This window comes from Lepidochelys kempii, chromosome 4, assembly GCF_965140265.1.
Source record: "Lepidochelys kempii isolate rLepKem1 chromosome 4, rLepKem1.hap2, whole genome shotgun sequence".
NCBI lineage: Eukaryota > Metazoa > Chordata > Testudines > Cheloniidae > Lepidochelys > Lepidochelys kempii.
Genome location: NC_133259.1, coordinates 72269763 through 72282153, shown reverse-complemented (window position 1 = coordinate 72282153; position 12391 = coordinate 72269763). Strand labels below are relative to the sequence as shown.

At 38.6% G+C, this 12391-nt stretch overlaps 1 protein-coding gene across 8 annotated transcripts in view; it reads right to left on the bottom strand.

Moving 5' to 3' along the window:
• CEP44 (centrosomal protein 44) overlaps nt 1–12391 on the bottom strand; it is a 155697-nt gene that overhangs the window by 135284 nt on the left and 8022 nt on the right. For 7 of the 8 annotated variants that reach the window (XR_012158636.1, XR_012158635.1, XR_012158637.1 and 4 more), the window contains exons 2-3: nt 10409–10559; nt 2619–2769 (exon numbers count right to left, since the gene is read on the bottom strand). Coding sequence is in view for 5 of the 8 variants with exons in the window: in XM_073341653.1 (XP_073197754.1) it covers nt 2619–2769; nt 10409–10497 (240 nt within the window). In the remaining 3 variants the exon portion in view is untranslated. The remainder of the gene's footprint in view (nt 1–2618; nt 2770–10408; nt 10560–12391) is intronic. The other variant, XM_073341656.1, reaches the window with a different exon arrangement.

Below are 12391 nucleotides of genomic sequence, written 5' to 3'. Positions count from 1 at the left end.
AAAAAAATAACTTGACAAATTAGTCTATTCAATTCCATGAGGGGGAAAAAAAACTCTTGTAAAAACAGCTGATAGTTTGATTCAGTTTGAATCAAGATCTAAAGGTTAGAAATCTTGGATATTCATTAATAGAACATTATGAACACAAACTTGATGGGAAGATTTTTGTGTACAATCTTTAGATTAAACTGAAACACACATTAACAAACCAGCTAGCAACAAATTACATTACAATATTTATTACCTAACCATATAAGACAAAGTTAAAATTAATAACTGCTGTTCAGATTTTATTTCAATTTTAAAAGAATAAAAATATAAAAAGAGGATGCATTTACAGGCTTAACAGCCTAGCTCTCAGGGTACATGTACACTGCAGCTGAAAGCATGTTTTCAGGTAGACCGATACTTGCTAGCTCTGCTCAAGCAAGCATCCTAAAAATAGCAGTGTGGCTGCAGCAGCAGCATGGGCAGCAATAGGGCTAGCCACCCAAGTACTGATACTTTTAGTGTGCTAACCTACTGTCTACCTGAAGAAGGAAGTACGGTCCCAGCTGCAGTGAAGAGACACCCTCAGTTAGTAACACCAGAAGCATTAAGCAGTCAATCAGAAAAGAACTGGCCAGGCACCTATAAAAAAGCTCCTTTTCATCCCTTCATAATGTAAGGAGTATACCCTCAACACACTCCAAAAGCCAGAGGAAAGCCCATAGGATTACCCAAAATCAAGCTATTTTGGACCAAGGTGAGGGAGCAACTTCCAGAGCCATGGAGCCCACACACAACGTCTCACACACAACCCCCCATCTTTTTATAAGTTGAAATCCCACTTGTGCACCACAGCTGACTGCAACCGTGGCAGTATGCCACTGGGAAAAAAGGGATCCCCAAGATATGCAGATTGCAGGCCATTTAGGACTTTAGAGATCATAGCCAACACCTTAAACTAACTGGAGACCAGACAGACAGCACAGATCTCAATGAACTGGTGTCACATGCTCCTAATGAGATGTTCTGCTCAATAATGACCCACTATTGTGTTCTGCACCAGTTTCAGCCTACAAACTCTTTTAAGGTGTAGCACCAAGTACAGTCTATTGCAAAAGTCTAATCTTACAGTAACAGATGTGGGTAACAGTGGCAAGGTCTGTCTTCAAAAGGAGAATTCATAACCTCTTAGTCAGAACCAGATTGTAATAAATTGACTGGTTTAGTACTATAGAATCACCTCACTGCAACCATGGGGAGGGAGGGTGTCCAAAATCATCCATAGTTGCAAACCAAGTTAGCTCATGGCAGACACTCTTTCAAGCAAGGAAACCAATATTACATCCATCCTCTCCTCCAATTGCTTCCTGCAGCCAACATCATCTTCTCATTCTTGTCTGTGCTGAGCTTTAGCCAGCTCACTTTCATTTAATTAGCATGTAAGAGTGAAATGTGTTTTTATATATGAAATAGCAACTCTTAAATATTCCTTATGTTATTGTAACCTATGGTGCACATTTTTTCCTACACAATGTATTCTCTAACCCATACTTCCCTCCAGCCACAGAGTTTGGCATTATTCCCTCTACTCAATACTCACCATGAGGATTGATATAAAACAACTTTAAGTAGCAAATTGTAATTTCTCCAATTATTATAAACTAGATCAACAGTAAAATAATCGGGATATGATGCAAGTAATTCTTAGATTTTTAAATCTAATGTATCTTTAATATTAAGATTGTACAGAATTTCTAATACTCTTGATGAGATTACTGGGGAAGTATCAAAAAGATCAAATTTTCATGTAGCTTAGTTATAGACACCAGTGTGAAAGGTACATCATAAGAACAACTCAAGAACAGTTGTTTGCAAAATGAACACTTAGAATTGGTTTTAATTTCCTCAGTGGCAATAAGACACACACTCAGTCAACTTTAGGCAGCATAATACATTGCACAATGAATGTTTCAGGTAAGCTTACATATCTACAGTCTGTTGATTTAAGATGTCATTTAATAGAAAAATATTTCACAGTATTTGCTAATAACTTGACACTGGCTAGGCTTCTGATATGTTGATACCACAGCTTCTCATTCTGACCACTACTGTCTCATTTTTTCCCCTGTATTCTATCAATCTGCCTGTACCTATTTGTTGTCGCTTGTCTTACACTTTGGTGTAAGCTCTTTGGGGCAGGGATTGTCTTTTTGTTCTCTGTCTGTACAGGATCCAGCACAATGAGTCCTAGTCCATGACTGGCGGGCTTAGCAACTACAATAATACAAACAATAATAGTATCAGCCAAAGAGTAAAGTTGAGCTAATATCAACCTTCACTGTTTTCATTAAGTTATAAATCAAAATTTGGACCTGCCACATACAGGTCATGGCTCTTCTGAAATCTTGACTCTAGACACCAAGCAAAAGACACATTGAATATGCTTTACAAATCAACACAGCTAAGTTTAGACAAACCTCTTGTGCAGGAGTTACCAAATGATTGTGTCACCAATATTTCCAAAATTATTCTATTAGCCAGCAGAGACGCATATTAAATGTTTGGCCATGTAAGTATCAGGTCATACTTAAAAACTGCTTTTCTTGTTCAATGAACATAAAGTTAGATACCTTATAGATAGCTTCAATAAAACGCAAATCGCTTTTAGCCGTGAGCTCTACATCAGATTCCACCAAAAGTTCTGCTATGTAAGTTGAGAAGGATGTGAAGGAATAACTGATGATGGGTAAAAACGCAGCTGCATCACCCTTTACAAAACTGCTGGGGAAAAAAAGGAGAAGTATTTTGCACAGTAAATGGAAGTAAATACTCAACAATCAGTATAAACCAGTGGTGTCAAACATACAACCTGTAAGGTATATCTGTGTGGCCCACAAGATGTATCTAAACTGTGTCGAAGCTCAGCTTCCTTCCCCCACCCCACCCTTTTTTTTTTTTTCTTTTTTTCTTTTTAAGTAAGTTTCTAGCTCTCTTGGCTTCAGAGATAAAAACATGGTTCATGTTTAGAAGGTCACCTGATTCAGTGAAGTTTGCCTGAGTCTGAAGACAGCCTGAAATTGACTCTCACTCCTCTCTCCCTATGAATCATACTGGAGTTTCAACTCTAAAATGATACAATGATACTTCACTGTCAACATTAAAGTATTTTATATTGAGCATTTTAGCAGATGAAATGCAGAAATAGGAGGGAGTGAAGCACACTGGGTCTGAAACTGGAAGTTGCTGAACAGAAGGAAATGCAGAGAAAACCGAGGGCTCACAAAGACGGAGAAGAGGAAGGATGGGAAAGAAAAGAAACAAAGGGCAGAAATAACAGTGGCCCAAATGGGAGCAGATCTTGTCACTGGGAAGTAAATGTGATAATAATGCACTGAACAAAATAGCCAAACGTTTAGTTACAAACTAATGGCCACATCATTGTCTTGATTCCTCTACAAACTTCCTAGGGAATCAGCAGGCATTTTACTATGCACTGTGGGGAGCATATAATCCTAAATTTATATCCCATAAGTAATTGAATATGAAGTTTAATGCGCTCCTCTATATGAAATAGAGCCCTGGTATAAACAAAATTTTAATAGAGAGAGTGAGATTTTTACTACTTCTGGAAAAGACAATTCCTGAAAAGAATAGATCTAAAAAACTCTCAAAGTTATAAAATGGACATTCAAGGCACATATTATGCAATTTATTTCATAAGCCACACTAATTCCTCATAGAAAAAGACACTCATATATGGTGTTCGAAGACCAGTGTTTAGTAGAGTGTAAATTACCACTTTTACCTGACCTTGAATACGGACACTTTTACCCAATTTAATTGCTTTTTCAGTACCTATTCCCATTTTCCACCAAACCAATCCAAATATGCAACACACACACAAAGAACTGGTGTTGAGCTTGTTGGGACAAAGTATAGATTTTAAATTAAACAAAACTATTCTGAGCTATGGTCCATGATTTTACTGCCACACTTTATAAACTGACACAATGAACAGTGAAAACCTCTTGTGCAAACAGATTTTGTGTAGAAATCTAGACCTACCATTTAAATACTGGAAAAGAAAAGAAAGACGGTACTCAGAAACTGAAATATAGTCCTTCACCTTTACCTAAATTCAGCCTTTGTATCTGTGATTATTATTGTAATAAGTATTTTATAGTGTCTCTGAATATTTTTATTTTTGTTTTGTGTCTTTATATCATTCCAGTTCTTTGGTGCTAATCCAATGAAGCCAGATTTCCACCCAGACTGAAAACACTTTGCCCTGATTCTCACTGATGTGTATCCTTTGCTGTTACCTTCTATCTGGATTACACTTCAGATAATAGGGGTCTGGTAAATTTTTCAAGCTCTGCTTAACACCCGTAATTAAACTGCATTTTGTTATTCAGTTCTTATATTTTTTGCAGCTTCAGCAAACCACAAAGACTAGAGGCAGATACACAGACATCTTATAGTCTCTCTCGCTCTCGTTTGAGTCCTTTTGTGGATGAGCAGGAGGCCAAAGGCAATGAATTAATGAAGCCCTATTATCAGCATTGTGTAACTGGAATACCCTCCTACCTGAAATTAAAGAAAGTTACTATTGCAGCGACAAAGACAAAAGCAGAATGCAATAATGGAATATCATAGTGAGACTAACATGAATTGCCTTCAGTTTCATTAAAGAATTACTGTAATCAAGAATTCTACTACTTGCAATACCCAAAACACGGTTATGTGGGCAACAAAAGTGTTTCAAAAAGGACTATTCCTTCATCAATACATTAAAGGCCAGTCTTATTGAAGTCATATGCACTCAGCCTGAAAACTGATGGAATTTAAGACTTTTCAGAAGGGATTATGGCCACAAAGAGGCATAAACACTTGCAAATACTCACCTATTTATTAAAACAAGCCTAAATTCTCTATTACTTTCCATTTGCTTATTTAATCCATTGACCAATCTTGAGGTCTAGTAATAATTCAAAGAACCCATCTAGCTACAATACCTTTGTTACAATTTTTGGGCTTCTATTAAAAAATGGTTACTTACCTTAGATAAACTGTGTCTTTTGAAGATTTGTTGCCCACAGACTCTACTGTTGGTGCACATGAACACCATACACATGAGATTGGATTCTTTTGATCAGCATCAATTGAGGCCACATATATGCCCTAGAAGTGTGCTTCCATCCATTCAAGGGCATAAAAGGCAATTAGCCCAACCATCCCTCAGATTCCTTCACCAATGCACAAACCTGGAGGAGCAGGGATTCTGTAATAGCCCGAAAGGAAGGTAGGTCATGGAATCCAGGTGGACAATGCATCTCGGAGAATGTGTCTTGAAGGTACAGTAACCTTTCTTCAAGTGATTGTCCACTTTTGGTGACTAACAAGCAGTTGTCCATTTGCTTAGAAGTAGGTAGAAGGAGTCCTACTTAAACAATGGTTATGGGACAGCCCTATCTAAGTAGGCATATGAAGAGACTTTGTTCCTTCTGTCTGAACACTTGAGTGTGGCTGGAGTCTGCCAAAGGTCTTCTGCAGGCTACAACAACTCCTCATTTGTCAGCATTGCTTGCCTGCCAGGTATGGAAGAGTGCAAGCTCTCCAGAAGCTTGTCATATTTCTCTTGTACCACTTCCAGAAATATCTCCAGAGTCTTTTCCATATGCTTGATGAAGTCCTGGAACACCCTGAAGCTATCCAATGAGTTCTTACTGCCTCCTAGGGGAAGGATGAGGAAATTAAAGCAGGGAAAAGTTGTTCCTTCCCTTGTAGATGTTGTTCCATATAATTTTCCTCCTCCTCCTGTCTCTGTATCTGAGGCTGCAATAGCTGGCCTGCTTAAGTTGGTCTATACTGCCTCTTTGGGAAGGGCAGTCTAACTTTAGAAAGGGAAGAAATTACAGGCTTATGAGAATATGACTGCATATGCAGAGGTATCCAGCAGGGCCAAGGCTGATAAGGGTATAGGTTCGGGGATGGGTGTACCAAGACAGATGTTCCCTGTGACTCCCAGGTTGCTTCCTGATGATATTGTGCTACCCAAGTGGGAGAGAGTAGCTATACAGGAAAGGATTCCCGACTGAGTCTCAATGAGGATCAAGAGAAGGAGTATACTTCTTTCAAAAAGGGGCGAGAAGGCCATCCTTTAAGGAGTGCTCTGGCTCTGCTGTATTTTCCCTATTTGGGCAGGGGATGATGTTGGTACTGGAGATACCTCCTTCATTTGCTGTACTGATGACTCATTAACTGGTGGCTTAGCTATCAGCATCCTCACTGACACTGTTACTAATCCTACAGTTAGATCACTCTGTAAAATATATGCTTTAAGTGCCAGTACAGATGGTACCTGCACACCAGGTACCAAGGGGCCAATGATGCAGCAAGGGCAGTCCACATGTTTTGTCGGTACTACATATACATGCTAAACACTCAGTAACGAGGCACCAGATGTACTTATGTCAGGCCACTGGACTATGCTTTAACTGTTGAGCCCAAGACAAGTCAGATGCCTGCTCGTTCGTGTCCTGACTTGGTAGGCACTGGAGAGAATAATTTATGCCTCAGCTCATATCTGATGCTAGAACGGAGGTAGACAACTGAGGCCTCTTAGTCAACATAGTGTGCAAATTCAGGGTGAAATCTTAGCCCACTGGAGTACTCATGGAGCGGGACTGATTGGAGAACTGAGGTCTCACTTCAGCCTTCCTTTTGGCATCTGTGGAGGCGGACATAGAGTGTTACATGAGGAACTATTTTAAGAATGCTTCTCTAGCTTTCTGAATCCACTTTGAGAAGTGATATATGAAATACTAGAGTGACAATGTGGGTGAGGTAATATCTTTTATTGAACCAGCTTCAATGGAACATATCTCTCACCTAGGTAAACAAAAGCATCTAGAGTACCTATTAAGTGGTGTTGAAATTTCTCTTGAGAGAGTCAAGTTTTAAATGCCAGGGATTTCACTTCTTCCATATTGCTAGAGCTCCTGTATTTTCTTTTTTTTGCTGGAGGGGGTGAAGCAGGCCCTAAAACCTAAACATCTGACTAAACACATTTATTTTTTCCAACAGGAAAAAGACTAAAACTAACTAACTAACACTAAATACAGAGAAGTAACTGGACACTGCAGGGTTTCTGTCTTGCTGCCATCGTTAGTAAGAAAGAAACAAGGGATGGTTGGGCTTGCTCTGCTCTTTATACCCTGTTTTTTGGGGCATGGAAGAGGAGAACAGGCAAGGAAATATAGAACACAGGTGCAGACCCAAACATACACTGCAGGCCATAAGAACCTGATCTCACGTGCATGGGCCAGATGCACAGCAAGAGTGGAATCCATGAAGACAACAACTCAAAGAAGAACATTGACATACACCATGTTTTCTGCACTAACATTGTTTTCAATCTTCCTGCATAGCCATATAAATCTTTTTATTACTCCTCCACCTCTACCAATAGGCCTTATGTATATTAAAATGTATATCTTCTAATAGACATGTTAACTGACATTTACTCCCCATTTTTGAAGAAATAAAACTTCAAAGGGATTAAACAACATTTTTGCTTTATTCAGCCACTTAAGTTTAAGGAACTGGTTAATGTACTAAGATTATTTATAAAGCCAGTCCTCTGTTTCCAGAAAAATGTACTGCTTTTTCCTCTTGTACAAAATTCATAAACATGATTATAAATGAAAGAATTGCATTAGCTTTAAGATCAATTTAAATGAAAAACTCCAGCTGAACTTTCCTTAAGCCAAATGTGAAGTATTCGCTATAAACAACTTTAGTGACATGCTATTGGTTCCACAGCACAGTGGAAGAAGTGTATTTTTTGCAAAGATCCAACTTTAATCAAGGCATTACAGGAAAAACTAGTAAACAGTAGATCAAATTATAATCACCAAATATGCCAAAAATCTCCCTCTCTCTTGCATTTGTGCATGCACCATTGGGAATTTTTGGATAATATTTAAGTTTTGCATGTTACACTTTTCATAATAGCCCTACTGTTACCCTGGGCCTCTAGAATTCTGTTGCACTTAAGTGCCTAGCTCTGCAGCAAGCATAAGGAAACTCTGGCTTATTTTTTTTTTTAGCTTTTGCAATAGTGTTGTGTCATTTAGTCAACCAAGTATATAGCACATCTGCAGTCCAGTAGCTTAGGATCCACCTTCCCTTGTAACAAGCTGTTTTTTCCATTTACTGACTCCTGTGGAGATACTGTGCCCAGGAGTCACACAGACACTAATACTATACTCTTGAGCACAAGTACTTTCCCAAGTGAAACTGAAAAGGAACATATATGAAATGTGCCTGTTCAGTTTCACACTGCAGGGGTTGTTGCTCGGGAAATGCTTGTATACAGAAGCTCTGAGCTAACCAAATGCCTGTTCTGAGGCTGGCAAGACACCAAATAGGGTGGGAGAAGAGAAAAAGACAGCTTTGGGAGGTAGGAAAGAGAATAAAAATCAGGCCCCAAGAACTTTTTCCCAAGCTTTCTTACCTCATACAATAGCTCAGAGAGCCATCATAAAAGTTAGTTAAAATGCTCCTCCTCCCTGTTCCACAAGTTATAGAATACTGAAAAGGGGATATCAAAGTCCAATTACATTAGTGAAGTAACTTCAAATCCAGAGCCAAATATGGATTTTGACAACATATATTGCAGAATTCTTACACCCTCACTGCGAAGCTGGTATTTAATGGTTACAAAATTATAGTGTTTATGCCTGCTGTTTACATGGACCCTGTCATGAGTCCTAAACTGGATATGGCTCCCATTTCCAAGTCACCTGTGATGTTAAAGCATTGCTAAAGAGAAAAAAGGACAAATACACTTCACTCAATTTGTTACTGAGCAAGTCATCTTCATTTGAAATTACTTACACCAATGACTGGTGATACCAAGGAAAACTGAACGTGCAAGAACTGTTGTATTAAATACTGAATATTTTCATTGTGACATTGTACATTCAACAGATTATTAAAATACTGAATCCATTAAATAGGGAGAAGAGTAACTTCTTTGTGTAAACAAGGCAAATCATCTCAGATTTATAACCTTTTCTGTGAAATCTCTCAGCACTTCAGCTGCACTTGGGGTAGTGATACAGTAGAAAATGCACAAGCATTTCATCACTGTGTCATCTGACTCTGCTCAGGTCTAGATGACAGTGAGGGAAGAACTGCAGGGCTTTCTCTCAGTACTGAACTACTACCAATGAGTGCGCTAGTATAGAGAGCAGTGCCACTTCTTATCACTACCTCTCTAGACCTGCACCAAGAAGAGGGCAGTAGTAAAAATACCAGTGTCTTTCTATCCTAGTGCTCTCACTGTTACCAACACTGGTGAAGCTGCACTATTAATAGATTTCCCATAAGAGATATGTAAATAATACCTAGTGCTAGTCATAAAGTATCCTGCTTCCAACATAGGACCCTACCCTAATGCTTCAGAGAAAAGTGAAACCCAGAGAAGTGTCCCAACTCAATTGTGAAATGCTGAACAGCTGCAAAAGGTGATATTAGTATCTATACATATGTCTACTGTTCATTAAAATACCTGCAGTTGAACCAGGTCACAGACTTTAAGGTCAGAAGGGATTCTCATGCTCATCTAGTCTGACCTCCTGCACATTGTAGGCCACAGCACCTCACCCACCCATTCCTGTAAGCAGGTCTGTAACCTCTGGCTGAGTTACTGAAGTCCTCAAATCTTCATTCAAAGATTTCAAATTACACAGAATCCATCACTTATTCCAGTTTAAACCAGCAAGTGGCCTGTTCCTCATGATGCAGAGAAAGGCAAAAAAAAAAACCCCAAGGGTCTCAAGTCTGCCAATCTGACCTGGGGGGGGAATTCTTTCCCAAACCCAAATATGGCAGCCAGTTATACCCTGAGCATATGGGCAAGACCCACCAGCCAGACACCTGAGAAAGAATTCTCAGTAGTAACTCTGCTTATAGCTTTGCCAAGCAGGTGCATCGTAACTTTAATAAGAATCTGGTCAGTTTCAGATTATTTCAGATTATCCTGCCCCTTCAACGTCCCATCTCTGGCTGTTGAAGATACTTGCTAATAGAAGTCATTACTGCCTACAATGGCAAATGGCCCAATCTCAACCCAGAAACATCAGTATTCTATCAGCTTTGTCAACAGGAATAACCTATTTCTTAGTGCGCACACTCAAAATTTGACACGATATAATTAAATGCTTTGAAATGTGTATTCAATCTGCCTACGTATCTACCATACCCTGCCATTAGCACACGCATGCACAGATCATAATTTCCATATTAACTCTGTGGTGGAATTTCTATTAACAATTACCAGAACTGTTTACATTCTTGTGGTCATCATGATGTATAAACACAAATTCATTCAAAATATCTAATTGCCTCTTACCCTGTGTAATCCACTTCCCTAGGATAGTTTAACAAGCGAAGTCCTTGTTCTAGCTTGCGTAAACTTCCTTTTAAGTCTCCGGTTGCCATTATTTCACACACTATTCTTCTTTTAGATTTTTGGGACAAGTTTAATACAGGATATTCTCTTTCTTAAAAAGAAAAAAACAAACATGACAATTATAAACTGCAATAGGATTACCAGTGAAGTCCAGTTTTTCTTCCCGAGACAACGTCCTATTTCTGACATTCTATAACATTTCCCAATATGCTATTAAGCCAAGGTACCACACAAATTAATGTCTATGTACTTCCTCATTCAAACTAAAAGCATGGAATATACAGGTCAGTCAGTAAACTAGAATTATTACTGTTAGAAAGGGAAATCAGAGTTCAAATTTTATAGTTGGGTTACTGCTTCCTAAATAGCTTGCTCAGGTGGAACAAAGACCTCTGTTTTACTCAGTGTCAGGTAGTCGTATCATTATAGTCTGAAGACAGCTCTATACAACCAGCTTATGGGATCTGGATGAATCTTTATTTCAAGGAAACAAAAGTTTTTTAGCAAAGACGAGAGTATTATAAGGGGAAGTGTGTAAAGCAAAAAACCTTATATAAAAGCTTATATAAATGCTGCATAAGCCCTGAAAAAGCATACTTAACTGTAATAAAAATACAAAAAGGTGTTGCAGACAGCAGTTCTGTGGCATTAGGGGATGGAGTTTAAACTCAGTTTGGGGAAATATGTAGAAAGGCAGAGAAAGAAACTAGGTGAACAAAAAACAAAAAAAATCTTTTGCATGAATGTCTCAAGTCTTATTTTAAACTTAGAGATTTTTTTTCCTTTAAGGTTTAAAGAAAATCCAACCATTTAAGTTAGGAATGTGTCTAAAAAAAACCCAAAAACAAAACAAAAAAACAAAAAGCCTTCAGTGTTTTCAGTGCTCTGTGAAAACTATTCTGATGTCTCTTCAGTGTCTGATAAATTCAGAACAATTCAGACTGAAATCTTCAAACTTGACATGTCTGTGGTATTAAGTGAGGAATGTGCACTTTACTATCATAAATTTTGGTGAAAAGAGTAAAATTAGCTGTAAACCATCCCTACTGGGGGAAAATATCTTTCCCACTAAGACCAGTGTAGGTATTAAACAGACCATAATCAATTCCGTAGCAACTCAAGACCAAATACTTAAAAAAATCTAAAAAATTACTGACCGGTGTAACAAGCAGTTCATCCACAAAATAAATTGCTATTCATACAGCACTTCAACCTTTCTAGCATATTGTGGATACTGGTATATATCAATCAGCCATATACAGGAGAGTCCAACTGTGACAGAACACACATGCATGGTAACAAAAAGTCTACACAGCAGTTAAAAACCCGTGGTTGGACCATACCAGATAACATGGGCTCAGGCTAAGGAGCTTTTTAATTACCATGTAAATGTTCAGGCTCGGGCTGGAGTCCAGGCTCTGGGACCCTGTGAGGTCAGACCCTTGAGACAATTGTTGATCTATCTCTATTGCCCTAGTGGAGACATGAAGGGCATCCCGAGGAGAAACACATGAATGCTGCTGACAGATATTCCATAGAAATATGCTTCAGCCATGAGATTTGCTTTTTAAACATTCAGAGGTGCCCATTCTAGGAGAGGGCCATATCCACTTTGGATCAATTCACTAGTCCTGACCTATTGTGTAGCATTTTACAGAATATTTTAGCAAGTTTTCCCAGATACTTGTTTTTGCAAAAGTTTCCCATTCAGGTCCAATAAGATCCTTTAGTAATCCATACATAGAAATTCTGATAATTCCAATTTGTATTCCAAAGGGAAAAAATTCCTACTAATCTCATTCTCTTTCTTGACCCCACCCATACCCTCTTCCCTTTTTTTCCCCTTTTTCTTTTGGGGGATTGTCCCAGAGGAAGAACTAGGCTTGTGACAACTGAAAGCGTCTCAAATATCCTGGGGTTAAT